General features: G+C 34.9%; 1 protein-coding gene across 2 annotated transcripts in view; it reads left to right on the forward strand.

Annotated features, from left to right (window-relative positions):
- Positions 1 to 18,673, forward strand: part of Plod2 (procollagen-lysine, 2-oxoglutarate 5-dioxygenase 2) — a gene marked incomplete at its 5' end in the record, with an annotated part of 81,756 nt that overhangs the window by 27,581 nt on the left and 35,502 nt on the right. For both annotated transcript variants that reach the window (XM_005401440.2, XM_005401441.2), the window contains 4 exon segments: positions 3,320 to 3,411; positions 6,407 to 6,543; positions 14,740 to 14,903; positions 17,929 to 18,041. In XM_005401440.2, the coding sequence (XP_005401497.2) occupies positions 3,320 to 3,411; positions 6,407 to 6,543; positions 14,740 to 14,903; positions 17,929 to 18,041 (506 nt within the window).

An 18,673-nucleotide genomic window follows, 5' to 3' on the forward strand; every position in this document is an offset into this window, starting at 1 on the left:
TTTTTTTTTTGGTTTTTCTCCGGTACCGGGAGCCGAACTCACGACCTTGCGCTTGCCAGGCAGGTGCTTTGCCAGTGAGCTAAATCCCCAGCCCCTTGTCTGTTCTTTGACACCACAGTGCTAGACATCTGGCTGAAACCCAGAAAATGACTGTTACTCTGATAACTGGTATTCTTAGAGATTAGTTGGAGAGTGACTATCATCTCACTTTATCATGCTGTTTTATAAAAGGTGCATTGTGTAAGGTAGTAATTATGGTTATTTGAATTGTAATATTGTTTAAAGAATCTCTTTATATTTTGTCTTTCCTTTTACTAAGGTGATTCAGATTGTTAAAGGTAGACTTAGATTAAGTAATTTTCTATCATTCTAATGATTGAAAGATTATAAGTTTTGCATAAAACAGCTCTATTAATTATAGGAATTTTAAAACATATACTAATATAATCTACTTTCAGCAATTATATATGGCAGTCTTGTTTAATCTTTTTCTCCTTTGTTGGCTTCTGTCTAGCACAAATAAATTTTTGTTTTTTTGGTACCGGGAATTGAACTCAGGACTTTGCGCTTGCCAGGCAGGCACTTGTGCCTCTGAGCTATATCCCTGGCCCTAGCACAAATAAATTTAAAACATATTTCAGGTAATTTCTTTGGTTAAATACTTCGATATGTATCTTCTTAAATGGACTCTTTTAAAACTATGTAACTGCTGTGAGCAGGCTAAAAATAATTTTAAGATATCAATAAAGTTTTTAAATTGCCCTAGTTTTCTCATAAGTGCCTTTTTATAGTCACTTTTTTCAAGCCAGAATCCAACTAAGATCCGTCATGTACAATTAGCTGAGGCCTACCTTAATAGTAGATTAATATACTATAACTTTCCCTTCCCACTTTCCCTTTTGCTGTTGATTCTGTTTAGGTAATTTGTCCTATAGAATTTTTCATGTTTGGGTTTTATTGATAGCAACTCATTTTTATTGCTTTTCAGGTTTTGTCCTTTTATTTCTAGTAAATTTGCTGTGTAAATTATGTTGAAATCTGATTATGGTCAAGTTTAGGTTAAATTTTAACACTTTAAAAATATCTCATAAATAGGAAAATTGGGTTCTTGAATTGGATGATAAAAGCTTATACATGTCAACACTTCCTTTTCTTTTTCTAATTCAGTAAGGTTTATCATTACAGCAATGGTGCTGAGATGTGTATATATATATATATATATATATATATATATATGATAAAGTATTTTTCTTTAACAGAATTGCTTAATTTATTATAATTTTTTTATAACCAGCAACAATACTGAAAAAAACCGAGTCCTTATTTGGTGTAAGATTGCTAGATATTGTGAGATTACATATTTTTAGGTTTTGTCTTCTGAGTTATCAAACTGAATAATATTTTTGTTTATTTAAGGGTTTAGCTGACATTACTTTTCCTATTAAGGATGATGACATCCTTGCTGTTAATTTCATCCTAGAAATGGTATATGTAAAAATCCATGCAGTCTAAAGTCTAAATTTGTAGAGAAAGTACAAAAGGTCAAGATGCCCTATATATATGTTCCACTTCCCTAAGATAATTATATTACATACTATGTATCACAAACATAGTAATAAAAAGGGAAAAAGAAAAAAATAAACCTATAGTTAATTCTTATGATTTAAACAGAAAAAAAATCAAGAAAGTTATCTTTCAGTAGTCATTTTATTACACAGAAAAGATGGATTGAGAAGTACAGCATACTCAAAACGTAATACTATGTTTGGCGATTGTCTCTGGTAAGGCCTATTTTGAAATTTATTATGTGTGGTAACGTCAAACTTTTAAAATAGGTAATGGTTGAAAGTATATAGGGGAAATTTTGTTGAAAGGAATCATTAAACATATTAAAATAGCTGGGCATGGTGGCACACACCTGTAATCCCAGCTGAGGCAGGAGGATTGCCATGAGTTCGGAACCAGCCTGGGATACATAGTTAGTCCAAGGCCAGCCTGAGCTGCATAGCAAGAGCCTGTCTCAAAAAACAAACAAACTATATATATGTATTTACTTAGTCCTTCACAAGTTTAATGAAGATGACTTTATTTTACCTAGAATATTTATTTTCTGTGGTGAAATTTATGAAAGAGATGCCTGTTTTATGAAGGAAATTTACAAATGTTCATATTTATCTTCACAGAAGTGTTTTTCTTTTTTGTTTTACTAATGAATGTTTGAATTTATTATTGTTTATGTATATTACATTTATATTTATATGGTTTATTTTTCTTGGTAACTTTCTGAATTTGGTGATTCATGTGAAATTATTTTTAACTGATTTCTGTAATTTATTAATGCTATCTCTGGGCCTTGTCTCTTGCTTGAGAAACAACTAAGGCCTGATGTTTTTCGTATTGATAGCAGTTGAAGGAGAAGCAAATGATGTAACTCAGTGCTTAGAATGTTTAAAAGATCCTTGGATTACTGTAAGTCTTATAACTGAAAAAGAATGCTGCAGCCCTTTGGCATTTGCTGATTTTTTTCTTTTACGTGTTTTCCTGATAAACATTTTTAGTAGCTTATACTGTCATTACTTAAATGGTGCCTTAAATCTGCCTGTGTTTGCTAAGAGATATTATAGTATATCAAAAATAATAATCCACTATAAAATAGTAACTAAAAGCTATGAATGCTGATATAAGCTGTGCTAATTTTGGTTCTAGTTATTCTTTAAAGAAAACACACACAAAAAAATGATGTAAATGTTATAACTTTTAGGAAATTTTCAAATAAAAAGTAGAAGTATTAAATTAAGATTTTTTTCTAAGTAGCTGCTTCTAGTTTGTTATATTTTATTTTAGAGAATTAAGATCATCCTTAAGATTAAGTTCCCCCCTCTTTGGCACATGAATATTTTTATGACAGTAATGTGCTACAGGGCCTCACTGATATATGTTATAAATCTTGGGTGATTTACAGGTGAAAATGAAGTTAGTTGATTAATATCTATATGAATCCTAATCATTGCAGATTTAAAAATATGTATTTTGTGGAATCTCTTCTTAATGTTGAGATACTTTATTGAGTATATGCTTTTGTTTATAAACATGAAAAACATTTGAAACTACTAAAATAATGTTGCTTGATGTGTTCATCAGTTGACAGCAATACAACCAATTTTAATTGCCATTTTTGAATAGCTCTTAATTTAGTTGTATGTAAATTAACAAATTAAAATAGGTTTAATGAGGTCTTTAATAACCCTAGTGAATTGTAAAGTGTTAACATTTAACCTCTTGGTAAATGTTCTTATGTTATTATTTTCTGTCTTCGCAGATAAATTATTAGTCATAACTGTAGCTACAAAAGAAAGTGATGGATATCATCGATTTATGCAGTCAGCCAAATATTTCAATTACACTGTGAAGGTATGGTGTATTTTTAATCTGTAGAGATACTGGAATATGCATCATATGGCATCCACAGTATCAACAGAATTTATAATCATCTAGGAAGGTGAAATTTGGTGACATAATTGCTGTTAGTTTATATAGTTTTAAAGATGCAGTTTATCCCCATTAACATTGCCACTCAGCAATTTCCTAAATTTTGGTAATGCTTCATATAATCCTATTCTATTAACAACAGAAAGATGTGAAATTATATATAATACATAACATGATTTTTGGAGGGTTGTGTAAAAACAGAATATAATTAAAATTTGACAGATTTTTAAAAATTAACTATGTATAATTTTTTTATATTTATTGTCAGTTATGGGGTGTGTGTGTATCTTTTAATGGAGTATTGGAAAGAGGACATGAAATGGACACCTTTTCTGCCCACCAGTGAGAATTGTCTTTATTGATTTGCTGTTTTGTTTGTTTCAGAGGAATTTGGGAGCATTGTAAAAGTTTAGTTTTCTTTTAAAGAAAATATCTCCAGGGGATATTGCACTAACACACAATCTGAGGACACTGGTTGATAGAACTGTTAAACATAGCTATGCAGGATCTGTTGTTTTTACTTCCTTGCTTATTTTTTAATGGAAGAAACATCTGCCAGTAGGGATCCAACACTGTCAAAATGGCCATTCTCTCCAAAGTGATAGGAAGATTTAATGCGGTCCCAATCAAAATACCAACAACATTCCTTATAGAATTAGAGAAAACAATTCTAAAATTCATACAAAACCAAAAGAGGCCCAGTATAGCAAATGCAGTCCTGGGTAACAAGAACAAAGCAGGAGGCCATCATAGTCATGTATTTGAAGTTATATTACAAAGTTACAGTGATAAAAACAGCATAGTACTGGTGTAAAACGGACATGTGGACCAATGGAATAGAAGAGACACCACCACACCATTCAGCCACCTGATCTTTGACAAAGAGGCTAAAAGCATAGACTGGAGGAAAGATAACCTCTTTAGCAAATGGTGCTGGGAAAATGACTCTGTACATACAGAAGACTGAAGCTGGACCTGTATTTCTGATTGTATAGTACTGTACTAAAATCAAGTCATTAAGAAGACTAAATGTTGAAAGTTACAGGTGTAGGCAAGGACCCTCTGAACACACTCCTCATTACTCAAAGAAATAATATCAAGGATCAGCAAATAGGATTGCATCAAATTAAAAAGCTTCTGCACAGCAAAGGAAATAACCAAAAGAGTGAAGAGATAACCTATGTAATGACAAAATAGTTTTGCTAGCTACACTTTGGACAAAGAGTGAATGTCTGGAATATACAAAGAACTCAAAAAAAATTAGGTGCCCTAAAAAATATACTCAGTCAAAAAAAAAATGGGCAACTGAAATGAATGACATATCTTAGAAGAACAACAAATGGCTAAGAGACTGCCTTCTTCTTTCCCTTTTCATTCCAACCAGGCTCCAAGTCTATTGGTTGTTGCCACCCACACCCAGGGTGGATCTTCCCTCTTTAGTAAGTGAGTCACCCGGACACCCCGAGCACTATGTTAAACCAGTCAGGTGTTTCTTACTCAAGATGAAACCAAAGTTAACTCTTGTATAGTTTTACGTGTGTACCCATGTCTGTAGCACCACAACTCATAATAGCTAAATCATGCAAGCGGCCTGTATGTCCATCAGCACATGGAAACCTGGTATTTATACATTGGAGTACTACTCTGCTCTAAAGAAGGATATGTTTATAGGAAAATGGAAGTACATTGAATCCATAACATTAAGTGAAATAAATCAGATCTACAAGATTAAAAGTCATATGGTTTCTCCTATGTGAGAAAGAAGAGTAAATACAGAACTGGGGGTATAGCTCAGCAGCACAAGCGCTTGCCTGGCAAGCGTAAGATTCTGAGTTTGATCCCCAGTACCAAAAAAAAAAAAAAAAAAAAAACAAAGAATAATACAGAGCAAAATAAAAGACAATAAGAAATAGGGAAGTAGATATTTGGTAAATGGGGAGGATACAAAAGGAGAGGGAAGGAGAGAATGGGATATAAAACAATTAAGATGTATCATATACACCTACCAACTACCCACAGTGAATGTGTTCATCAAGTATAACAAACATGCAGTAATTAAAATAAAGAGTATTAAAGAGTCTAAATATTTTTGTGGGTTAAATTTATTTTTGTTTTCACTAGTATATGTTTGCAGTTCATAATGATTGCATTCATCCTAGGGAGTAGGTTTATATACATAACACACCTTAATTCTTTTTTTATATCTTCTCCCCTGCTTCCATTTCCTGATCACTTTCCCTTTTGCAAAAGATCTAGTTTTTTAAAATTAAGTTTATTGATACATTTTAGGTGTATATAAAGATCACAGTCATCATAGGGAATTTGTACCTGTATATGACATATTTTGATTTTTTCCTCATTCCCCTACCCTCCCTTCAGCCCCTGTTCCTCTCCTTATTTACAAAAGCTGTCTTTCCATTTTTCCTTCTTTTCTCATTTTTTCGTATCCCTTTCTTCCTTTCTCCCACCTCCCTAGTTAGTTCCCCTTCCCATTTGAATATTTTCTTCCTATTTCACCATATTATTGTACGTTTTGGTTCTTATTTACACTTTTGGTTTCTCACACCAGAGAAACAATGTGGCATTTATACATATGTGTCTGATTTATTCCACTGAAGAATATGGTCTCAAGGTGCATCTGTTTACCTAGAAATGTCTCAAGTTTATCCTTCTTTATGGCTCAGTAGTACTTCATCATATAAAAACCCCCACATCTTTTTTATCCATTCATCAGTGGATGGGCATGTGCAGTGTGTCCCAGATTTAGCTGCTACACACTGTGCCACTGTAAACATGGGTGTGCATGCATACGTGGCTGTGGTATGATGCGTTTAATTGCTGATGACTTTTATAGTTTTTTAAAGAACTGTCATAATTTGAGTTTTGCAGAAGGATGAAATGTTGATTTCATTCATAGGTTCTTGGTCAAGGAGAAGAGTGGAGAGGTGGCGATGGTTTTAATAGTATCGGAGGGGGCCAGAAAGTAAGATTAATGAAAGAAGTCCTGGAACATTACGCCAGTCAGGAAGATATGGTTATCTTGTTCACTGAATGGTAAGAGAACTGCCTTATGGAGTTTTTAAACTATGTTAAATTATTTTTATAAAGTTGAATTTTTAATGTGTAGATTATACTGTATATTAAATTATCTTGTTCACTAGGAATCATTTTTAAAAAGTAGATTTTACTCATAGTTGTAAAATCATGGTCTAACATAGTCACGTAATAGGATCAAAGTTGGTGAGTTACTGCAAGCACTAATGAGAAACATAGTGTAAATTAACACTTTTAAGAAATTTATGTTTCAGTATTGAGTTAAAGGTGAAATATGAGTACCTTGAACTTACATTTTGAGAAGTATAACCCAGTGGATTTTGGTTATGAAAATATCTATTTAAAGAATTCAATATAGAGCCAGGTGTGGTGGTGCATGCCTATAATGCCAGCACTTGGGAATCTGAGGCAGGAGGATTGCCTTGAATTTGGGGCCTTATTGGGCTATATAGGGAGTTCAGTGCCAGCCTTGATGACATAGTAAGAACCTCTCTCAAAAAACAAAAAAAAACAAAAGAAAATAACAAAAAAGAATTCAGTATATGGAAACTGGTCAGTTTTACTGATGTGTTGGTTTAAACATAAATAGACTTTGAGCTAAGATTAAAAAATTGGCAGTTGCCAACTAAGGATAGTAGTAAGGAAGAATAAACTTACACAGAGCTTAGAATGGCAGTCATAGCTACACTGGAAAAGCTGATATATACAATTAAATAAAGAAGTGAAGTTACTATTTCAGCAGTTTTCGAGATAACTGTGCTTTGGGAGATTGCTCCAGGGTAGATAAACACTGGCTAGAAATGGAAGGATAATCGGATCACTCAAACCTCTGCTGTTCACTAGCCGGCCCACAGTACTTTGTTTGTACTGTGTATGGCTGAGTTTAGTTTTCATGTGTTCCACAGCGGAGCTTCGGACTGTGCGTTGTTTACATGTTTTCAGGATACAATAGCAGGGAACTCTCCATCGTTGGTGAAATGAATCAAAAAGAGACCTTGCAGGAAGAAATATGGTGACTACTTTGAAACTGTTTTAAAAGATTGTTTTTTATTGCTCATTTGAAGAAATAAAATGAATTCTGAAAGCAAGAGACCATCCAAATGTTTGAATTTCAAAGTTACTAGAATAGTGAATGTGAATCAGAAACTGTGACTATGACAGTCCTGTGGTCTACGTCAACCAATGTTTGTTTCATTTTGCTTGTCCGTGCACATTATTTTTTACTGAAAAAGTGGTATCGCTGAGCAAGTTTTTCATTTTTTATTCAATGTGCATGTATTGAGCCCCAAATTTATTCACATTTTAACTTAACACTGTAGAAAAAAATATAAACAGATCTAATCCTTAAGAAATTCTCATTTATTGCCTAATTCTGCAAATAAAAATAAACTCAATGTGGAAGAAGAGTGCACGTCTTCACAGAAAGAAAAAACAAAACCAAAAACCCTGAATGTTGATATAATTTCTTCAGCATTATTTACTTTTACGAAAACAAATAGAGTGAAAGATTATTTTATTAGGTCACTTTGATAATTGTTTGTGAAAATACAATTTTTCTAATTTTGTTGATGTAATTAAGTATAACTTACAAGTATTATTCTGAGGATAACTGTACCTCATTTGTATTCTATGAAATAAGCATTCCATAAGTCTTGTAAGTCAGTTGACCAGTCCATACCCAATATGCTTGCCTTTTATATTGTCTTATGCAGTTTATACAAAAGACAGAGTAAAAATTGTCTGAAAACAAAGCTCTTCAAATACTGTAATTGTAACGTAACCTAAGAATGGCAGATTTATTTGATGGGCTCATCTTCTCCGGCAGTGGTGACAGTTTAAGTGTTCAGACACAAAGAACCCAGTTATTAAGGATGGACAGCATTTCATTATATTAGTACGAAGGAAAGCCAAAACACATAATAGTTTCTTGTTTCTATACTGTTTCTTTATTTTCTGAAGGAAAAATGGAAATCATTAGCTGTCACTGAAATATATTGCGCTGCCTTTTTTCCATCCAGAACAGCGTGGAATGGATTTAGGAATTAGGAAGTAAGTGATTTAAAAAAATTATTCAGATGTTCTTGTTGATAGAGTTTTGAGTGGGTATATTAGTGGACATGTTGGAGTGAGGAAGAAGCAGCCGATACACAGAAGAAGGGTTTGGCGGTCATGCTTGTGTGATTGTTTCTGGGTTTTCTCATGTTCGCTTACTTGTTTTACTACCTTGTGTATGCATGTATTCCTTTTTTTAAAAAATTAGTTGAAATTTCTTTTAATGAAAAGACCAAGGGCTAAGAAACTCCTTTGTTACAGTACATTACATATGGTGCTTATATCAAGCAGACATCAGTGTATACCAGCACCAAACTAAGGTGAACAGTGAAGCAAGATTTCTTTTACTGGCATTGATATATATATATATCAATTTACTGGCATTGATATATATTTGAGAAGTACAGTGCTCAAAATTTATATGAGTTTCCTTGCAAATTCTATACATGCATTCCTAAACCAATTTGTCTATTCCTTCAATTTTTCTCTCCTTATTTAACCTGTGCTCCGTGTATATTGCATGTAAAATACAGTAATAGCTTGCTGTGGTGGTGCCTCTCACAGGGACAGAAATTCTACCTCTGGAATTACTTCGTATATGTTGTATCTGAGACGTTGAACTTATATCATAATAAATGTTGAGGATTTAAAGAAGTGTATTGGTTCAGTGGATACCTATTATGCATTAAATATATGTTAGACTTTGAAAGTTCTAAAAATGCTGCGGAGTTCTATTTTGAAACTAGAGGGAAATTGTTATTTAATTCATCTTACTATTTTACAAATAGTCTGATCCTTAAACGTGTGGCGACTCAGCTTCACAGACAGTCGTGGAGCCGGCAGCTCGCTGTCTTTGCCGTGGTTTTCTCCGCGTGAGGTGCTGTTCCACCGCAGGGCCAGTCTCTGAGAGTGGCCTGCAGGAATGTCCTTCCAGCTTGGCACTGTCTTAATGGACTCTGCCCCTGCCCAGCCTTCATAAGGATTTTATATTCAGCAAATGAAGTGACATAGCATTTGAAGGAAAATTCACTGAGTCTTATTTGGCTTTTAAAATAGCACTCATTTTATACCAAGTAATTCCTGGTATAAAATAGTACCCTTTTTACCCCAGTTGTCCTCTCTCCAGAGTTCCTCAAATTTCTATAGCCATTTTCCATTGTGACTTTACCTTTTATTTTGCAAGTTGTTTTATTTTTATTTTTTCTGTTACCGGGAATCGAACTCAGGACGTTGTGTTTGCCAGGCAGGCGCTTGTCCTGCTGAGCTATATCCCCAGCCCCTGCAAGTTGTTCTGAATGGATACATTCAGATACATTCAGCTGTGTGTGTGTGTGTTTGTACATGTACACCCACAGGGATGTTAAGGGGTGGTTACAGAGAATTGGTTTGTGGTAGTAATTACCTCTGGAAATAAAGAAGTGAAGATGTGACAAATGATAAGATTATCAGGTTATAAAATTATCAGTGTTACTTCTGGGCTTCTGTTGCATTAGACTTCAAGCTTGTAGACATTAACTACTACTAGTTTGGATGATTGTAAACTTTTAAGTTTATGCCAGTGGTGCAGTGGAAGCATTGAACTGGAAAGGAACAACGAATAGGGTCAGGGAACACATGTGTTGCTTTCTTTTCTGGCTGTCCAGTAGCTCTGCTTCTTGTTGAGACGTGGGATCATTCATTCATTCCTTTGTTCATTCAACAAATACTTATCGACCATCTACAAAATCCAAGGCTCACAGTATATGCAGATGCATGAAGATGTGGATCTAGCATATGAAGGGGAAGATGTGGTCTAGCATAAGAGATTTTTAGAAGGAAGAGCAGAAAATAAAACATTTGATGAAAGAGGAGAGGAAACGAGCTGTGAGAGCTAAGTAGAGGGAAAAATGTTTCCCAGTAAAGGTGGCCAGGGAAAGGTTTTGTAGAGGAAGCGGCATTGAAAATGTTCTCAAAGGTTGGTGGTTTGGGCCAAATTGGGAAAATGTGTCTTACAAGGGGAGGAGGTGGTATTAGAAGGAAGAATTGAATAATTACCCAATTTGGCTTAATGATTGAATATTTGTAGTCAAATGCTCTACCACTGAGCTATACCTCCAATAACTGAGTATTTGAATTTGGCTTCAGAAGTTTTTTTTTTTTTTTTTTTCTCTGGTACCGGGAACCGAACTCACGACCTTATGCTTGCCAGGCAGGCGCTTTTGCCGCTGAGCTAAATCCCCAGCCCCCAGAAGTTTTTTTTAGTAGAAGATTATTAATACGATGCTGATGCATTTAGATTTTACTCTACAGGCCTCCGGTCAGTAAATTGTGCCCCAGCCCACTGGCTGTTTTTGCAGGGAGTTTTATTGGAACATAGCTATGCTTGTGTATTTTACATAATGTCTGTGGAGACTTCTGCACAATGGGTGCAGAGTTGAGTTATTTGACAGAGCACATATGACCTCCAAGTTTGAGTGACTTTCTGTAGAAGGTCAGAGGATAAATATGTGCTGACTCCTGCTTCGGGCCATGTCAGAACCACTGACGTAATCTGGCATCTGACACTTTTCAAGACTGTTTGTCAGATAGTCCTATTTAGAAATGGGGAGCACTTGGGCAGTGGGGAAGCCTATCGGGTTTTTCGTTCATCTAGGCCAGTGCCTTCTAGTGATTCTGTGTTGCAGAGGATTGGAATGCTAAACAGACTGAGTAGATGGAATCAGTAGGATTTGGTAAAAGATGTGATAGACGGAGTCCAGCCTGAAGGAAGGATTTTCAAGCTGGGTGACTGTGCGGTTGATGGTACCACAGAAACGGAACACAGAAGGACAAACACTTGTAAAAGTCTCAATGACCTGCTGGAGACAGAACTCTGACATATCGAGGTGGAGTTTTATGGTTTTTGCAGGACCTAGGAGTATTTACCATAGGAAAAAATGGAAAGTTTTATTTTATTCTTCACATTTAAATAGACTGAGCTCCCATGAGAATGGCTTTTATGACCTGTGTGCATTCTTTTGTTTTTAAAAAATTTGCGACTTCAAGGTTTTGTGGCCCAAATAATTTTAAGTAGAAAAACTTTCTTGCCTTTTGAGGCATTTTAAGTAGATTCAAAGACTTTTCTGAAGTACTGAAACACAGAAATAGCTATGCTACTAGAACAGACTGGGGGATGTTTCAGCAGCTTTACATTTCTATTCTGAGTGCAATTCTTATTTGCATTATGTGCAGATAGTTTCCCCTTCCCCTTTGCTTTAAGACAATTGCACTGTGACTTAAGAGTAACGTATGTTTGTAAAATACTAAATTATAAAGATAAGTTGCTACAGCTCTTCTTTTGTAAGCCACCGACTTTTCTGTCCATCACTAAGCCTTTCAGAGTGGAGAATAGTCACTCTCCAGAGTTGCATTTATATTTTTTTCTGGGGTTGGTGGTTGAACCCAAGTGTGAGAAGCATTAGGAAAGCGAATATTGGGCTTCTCACCTGTGAGGCAAGTGCTGTACCCTTGAGCATGCCGTCTGCTAGAGTTTGTTCTTAAAACTTTTGAATAAGTGACACTACTTGCAACATTTTTAAATCAGTTTGGCCTAAACGCCCGATCATGATTCTCTGACAGGGTAAGTGGTATATTTTTCCTATTTTCAAAAAAATTGGGTTTCTGTGTAATTTTCAGGCAGTGTCTATCTCAGGAAATTTGTTCCACTTCTCATGATGCAATTACATATAGAAACGAGACTCCTTTTCTAACTTACACTAAAGTATATCAACAATTGGGGGAAAATACTTACATCAGAGGAAATCAGTCATACTTTAAAGAAAAAGAGAAACTTGTGTTTTATAAAGTCAGATTAATTCAGTTGATTTTTAAATAAACAGCCATGGAAAAGTTGGCCTGAGGTCTTACAAGATCACTTTTATTCACATCTAAAATTTTATTTTATAAATGTGTCTCTGGCTGAAAGTAAAATTATTTTACTTTCCAGATTGGTAGAAACTTAAAAATGAGTTATGCTCTACCTCTCCCTCACACTAGCCTCTTTCCTTTTTGGTAAGAATCTTACTTTTTGCGAACTGTATTGAATGTTTACAAAGTATAACTTATTGTTAATTTTTAGTTAATTTTTCACAATTACTTGGTGCAATAAGTACTCGCATAAATACTTGCAGTAACCTGCCTATGAGTTACTCTGATAGTAAGTGACAGAGCGGGCGTGAGAAACCCATATTGCAAACTTCAAATATATGACTGCGGGTGACTTTATCGTTATGCTACTAAGAGTTTCAGCAGCTTCTTGCCTATTGATCCTGGAAATTAAAAAAAATTAAAATAAATAAAAAACACTTAGTATCAGGACCTATCTTCCTACCTAGATGTAGATATATAAGTATTTTAATTTTACAGTTATTTTTTGACAAATAAAAAATGATAAAAGTTAATTCCTCTTCTCTGAAACAATTTGACATGAGATTATCTATCTCTAATATCACTCTTACTATGACTTAAAAGGAGTGAAGCAAAGTTATAAATTTCATTTGTGCATTCTCAACATTGTAATCTTTTATTATTTTCTTTAACCACGAGGATGGGATTGTAAGATGAAGGTGTGTGTCCAGTATTTTTCACTTGTACACTGGTTCCCAGTGAAGTAAAAGAAGGAGAGGAAATAGAGAACAGGCAGCGTTGTGTTTAAAGGGAAGGACCTGGAGGTTACGTATGTTAGTCTGGCTCATGTTCGTCTGGACGCATCATTTATACGGTCACACCTAGCTTTACATTAGTTCTAAGCGTAATTACTGTGTATTCATTTTACACTCAGAGGGTTTCATTACTGAAATGAAAGCATGGCACGTATTTGGGGGAGTTGGCATCTCTGCCACAAGTCTGCATAATGAGTTTAAACCTACAGTGTTTTTGCTTATATATTTAAATAGGAAAAATTTATTGGAGTTTTACTTTGAGAAAGGTAAAAATAGTGTGTTTTACTTTGATAAAATAATTCATATATGGTAAGTCATAAGTTGATAAATCTAACTAGCATTGTAACTCTTATCATAGGATATTAGCCAGTCTCTTGAGTTTAAATCTAGCTGGAAAAGATGTAAAGAAGCCTTTTTATTCCCCTGATCGGGTGTGACAGCAGTGCATGCAGAGTAACAGCTATTAGGAAGTTCTTATGCTGAATCCAGAGCGTTGGTGTACTCTTGTTTGCCACCTGGAATAATTCATTAAGTTATCATCTCTGGAAACCTTTAGGCTTGTAGTGTGCTGAGGTAAAAATGCAGACTAATTTGAGGTTGTGATGAATATGGAACTTACTGCAGAAAGGATACATTTTAGACAGGAGCTTTTACATTTAATATTCAGTGAAGTCATTGTAATTCTGTGAACTAAAAGAAATGAAAGACTGGAAAAAGTCAATACAATTCTGACATTAAACTTACGTTATCAATTTTTACATTTATCAAATTTACTATCTTTAAAAAGATAACACTTGTCTGAACTCATTTATTTTCTGATTTCAGGCTACATAATTACTCAGATGTATATTAATGATATTTAGTATTTAAGTCTATTTTAAAAGATAATGAGTTCTTTAAAAATGATAGAGGATTGTTAGGAATTGAATTCAAATATTAGGCAGTTTTAATGGTGACTTGTATAAAAGATTATGTCTGAATTATTCATTTATATAACAAATTACTGCATTTCTAACATTTCAACACTTAGATTTTGATTTGTTGGCAGTTACTGAAAAAAGTATTATGACAACACCGCAGAAGACATCGTTGCAAAAACTGTCTTCTGAGTTTTATTTGGCTGATACATAGCAAATACTAAATAGACGTTTGGAGAAATTGATGGGCTCTGTAAATAGCTGGTATTAATCTTATGCAGTGTTGTATTTATTTTTGTCTTTTTGAGACAGGGTTTCACTATGCAGTTCAGGCTGGCCTTGTACTCACTTTGTAGCTCAGGCTGATTTTGAACTTGTAGCAATCCTCATGCCTCAGCCTCCCGAGTGCTGGGATTGTAGGTATATACCGCCATGCCCAGCCTTATGTGGGATTTTAAATTCTGATTTTTATTAAGGACCTTTTCTTGATTTATATGCCTAAATTCCAACATATGTATTTTAAAACTTGCCTTTCCTTCCTTAAACAGCTTTGATGTTATATTTGCTGGCGGTCCAGAAGAAGTTCTAAAAAAGTTCCAAAAGACAAACCACAAAGTAGTGTTTGCAGCAGATGGAATCCTGTGGCCAGATAAAAGACTGGCAGACAAGTACCCCATTGTGCACATTGGGAAACGCTACCTGAATTCAGGAGGTGGGTAAGAGATGGAAAGAAAGGTTGAATGCAAGTCTTAGTAAAGTTTAAATACTAATGAAGCAACTTTTTTCAAAAAGGAAATAGTACCTGTAAATGCGAAATTTTAAACAGCCATTATCAAATTATTGCTACCAAAATATATCTAACATCCACAGCACAGTTTAAAGTTGACAAAAGATTCTCACATATTTTATATTATTTGATTCTCCTGAGAGACTAGGCTGTGTACATACTATAATTTTCACGTTGTAGTCGAGGAAACTCATACTGCTCACATTTAAGTGACTTCTAAAGACTTTCAGTTTCTTAAAGGAAAAATAGCATGCAACCAAGTATGTTGAATACTGTATAGAGCTTTAGTGAGAATTTTCTAAGGAAAAAGGTTCAATAAGTTCCTGTCTTAAGTAAAAGTCCAATTCAGTCTCTTACGTTGTGACTTAAAAATGGGCAAGGGTTCATTTGCTCGAATTTGAAATGCGTTTGAATAAATGATTTATCTTGAAATCAGTAGTTAGATTTTACACTGAGTATCTACCTATACTGAAAGCATTGCAGTATCCATGCTATCATGAATTAAAAAACAATTATCCCCCTACCCTTTTCAAAATAAAATAAAGTTTGATGTTGGACATTCTGTGACTCCAGAGTATTTCCCCTAGACTGAGTTGGATGAATACGAACATGGCTGGAAGCTATACCAAATAGGATGAAGGATGTTGGAGATGGAAGCTGGGTGTAAATTGCAAACACATTTGGAAAGTGGATTTTTGTGGGTAAACTCCAGGAAAGTAACTGATACTGTTCAGGATAGTTAGAACAAATGGTATTTGGGGTAGTAGTATGCTATATTCTAGACTTTGTTTAGCCACTTCTGGTAAATAGAATCCTTAGCAAGTAATTTAATTTCTCTGTGATGCCTCGAATTCATCTCTTTTCACCCACACTGTGTTTTATCATCCCATTTTCATAGCAGCACTTTGGAATTTGTCAGCCCATGCAGATAACGGACTTTTGAAACCTCACATACCAGATTCCACTGCTTATTTCAGCTCCTTTCCCCGCTCCATTTTAGTACAAAAATAGTTTATGCAAAACCTCTGGAGCTTTTTTGCCTCCAGTCTGTGTACAACCTTTGGACTTTACTTTCACGTTGAAGTCAGACTCGCAGGTTTATCGCGTTGGTTACTGTGTTCCCACGCACTCCTTTCCTCTGGGATTTGCCCTGTGAACCTTCAAAGCCTCTACTGAGGTGGCCGCCACTGTGCGCTCTCTGCCCGAGCACCCTGCAGTTGGGTTGGTGCTGCTTCCATGTCAGGGCCCCTTAGCTGCCAAAGCCTCGGAAACAGTACATGTTAATCTCACCATTTATCCCATGTCCTGCGTGGTCTGAAGCTTAGTTTTTCAAAGGAGAAGTTAACCTGTCAAACTTTGAGAGAGTTTTTATTTAATATTTATTCTTCCAAAAATGGTTCACCTAGGGAAATACCATGTAAATTCATCTAGATAGTGATATATCAACTCAGATGACTAATCTCAGAGGTTTATGGTGTTGTGGAAACAGCTAATATTAGCAAATAAGTGCCATCAAGCAAAAGTATTTATAAATGGGAAAGGAATTACACAAGGATAGCAAAGCAATAACCCTATCCTTGTAGTCAGAATTGTTAGAGAAATGGTAGAAGGCGAAAATATGCTCAGTAAAAGTTTGTAGTATTTCATGGTTGATATGTTGAGAGTTAGTTACTTGAGGAACATGAGTTGTATTTATAGATGTATCATTTCATTTTGAAAAATACGTTTTATAGAAAATATACAAATTGTATAATATATGTGTCAATACTATGAAAATAGTTGTAGTTCTTTTTTGTATATTTGAGGACATTTAGGTTTATGAAAAGCATAAGGAGACCTAATTTTTCTTAAACACTAATGTAAACCATTGAGAAATGTTACATATCACTAGTTAGTGTGTTTTTACTAGTTAGTAGCAAAGGTTACTCATAGGAATGAAAAATCCACCACCTTTCAGTTTTTTAGGACTTTTTATTTGGTAAAAATAACAAAAAAGGAGCAGTAAATGAGTGTCTTTTGTCATGTTTTCCTCGTCTTGTTTTTTCTTAGGTAACAGTAATATTCCTAGACCTGTTTCTTTTAATTCTTTCATTCCTACTGGAAAAATTTTATTCTTTAACGTAAAAACTTAGGTTTTACTTTAATTAATAGGAGTAACATCGGTCCCTTTTAAAAATTATTGTATGTCAGTGAAACATAGCAGCCTGATTGCATTTCTGAAATTCAGAGGAAGACTCAATGGGAAAAATGATCCTGTTGTCTGTGTCTTTTATAGACAAATGTTATTGGCAGATTTAATGCTTTTCCTCTAAGGCCAAAGGAAACACTCCAATTTAGACTTCCTTTTCCAGACAAGGACACACAAAACTTAGCCAGAAAATGCTTTAGCAGGCACAGTAATGACTGGTTCAAGTAATGGAAGAATTCTCCAAACGTCTTAGATATAAAATTTCTGTGGGATTTTTGTAGTCAGTGACATTCTTTTGATTGCATTAGCATCTCTGGCACTGACGTTAAAACCTCTCTAGTAGAGCTTTTCTCCTTTCAGAAACTCTGAATCCTTTGCAGAAGATCCAAGAAGAACATTTTAGAAGGTCAGAGAAAATTCTTCTGTCTTACTGTATTCCTTTCCTAGTAAGTCTTTTTCCTTTAGTAGCCTTGGAAAATGTGAGTTTCCCATTCGTGTCAGTTCACTTTATGGGGATGTGTTTATTTAAAAGAGTCTTTGATTATTTTCTGTTCTGTAGTTGGTAGTAACACTCACTCTGTCATAGTTTATATATGAAACAAATACCATTTAATGTTTTTTTCGTAATGAGTTGTGAACTTCCAACCTAAGGGTTGGGTCTCAGGGCTTCATAGTTTTGTGCAGTGATTCAGTGGATTTAACACAGATCAAATTTTGGTCTTCGAATCCTAAATTCTGTACTCTGTCTCTGCTTTGTTGCAGGATTTATTGGCTATGCTCCGTATATCAACCGTATAGTTCAGCGGTGGAATCTCCAGGATAATGATGATGATCAGCTTTTTTATACCAAAATTTACATTGATCCACTACAAAGGGTAAGTAAGAGCCTCCATTTTCTCTTTGTTTTATTGTTTTGCTGGCTTTGTTCATTGTATGGAATTAATATGGAGTGGTCAGAGACAGATGATTTTATGTAGTGTGGGAATTAGAGAACTAAATTCCTAAACGTTCTTATCAATCACGTGCTTCGTAGAAGTTAGTAAAATACAGAGTGAGTAGGTGAGAAGTGTTTCTCTCCCCTGACAGGGAATTAGCACTAGTTTGGGTCCACACTTCCATTTGGTGCCCATGAGAGCAGCTTTGACAGATGTGGATGAGTCAGAGAGAAGAAAAGTGATGATGCAAGGCCTTGCTTTTTCCCAACGGTTACATATATTGAAACACATAAACAAACAATAGGAAAATGCAATGGCAGTCCTCACACCAGAGTTCTAACCCCACCATTACTGCATGCCCACTTCCAGGCTGCCTCACAATGACTGTCACTAAAACTTTTGAGTCTGGAGATTTAAAGAGGCAATGATAAAGCTCCAGTGAGTCTAGAGCAGTGATGGCAAACCTTTTAGAATTCTTGATGATAACAAATAGCCGGCTCTGGTGCATGTGCTGTAGGTGCACCACCGCTGCTCTAGAGAATGATTTTTGTCAAATTTTAGAACAGATAGCT

Source organism: Chinchilla lanigera, unplaced genomic scaffold (genome assembly GCF_000276665.1).
Source record: "Chinchilla lanigera isolate Chin_1 unplaced genomic scaffold, ChiLan1.0 scaffold00073, whole genome shotgun sequence".
NCBI classification, from domain to species: domain Eukaryota; kingdom Metazoa; phylum Chordata; class Mammalia; order Rodentia; family Chinchillidae; genus Chinchilla; species Chinchilla lanigera.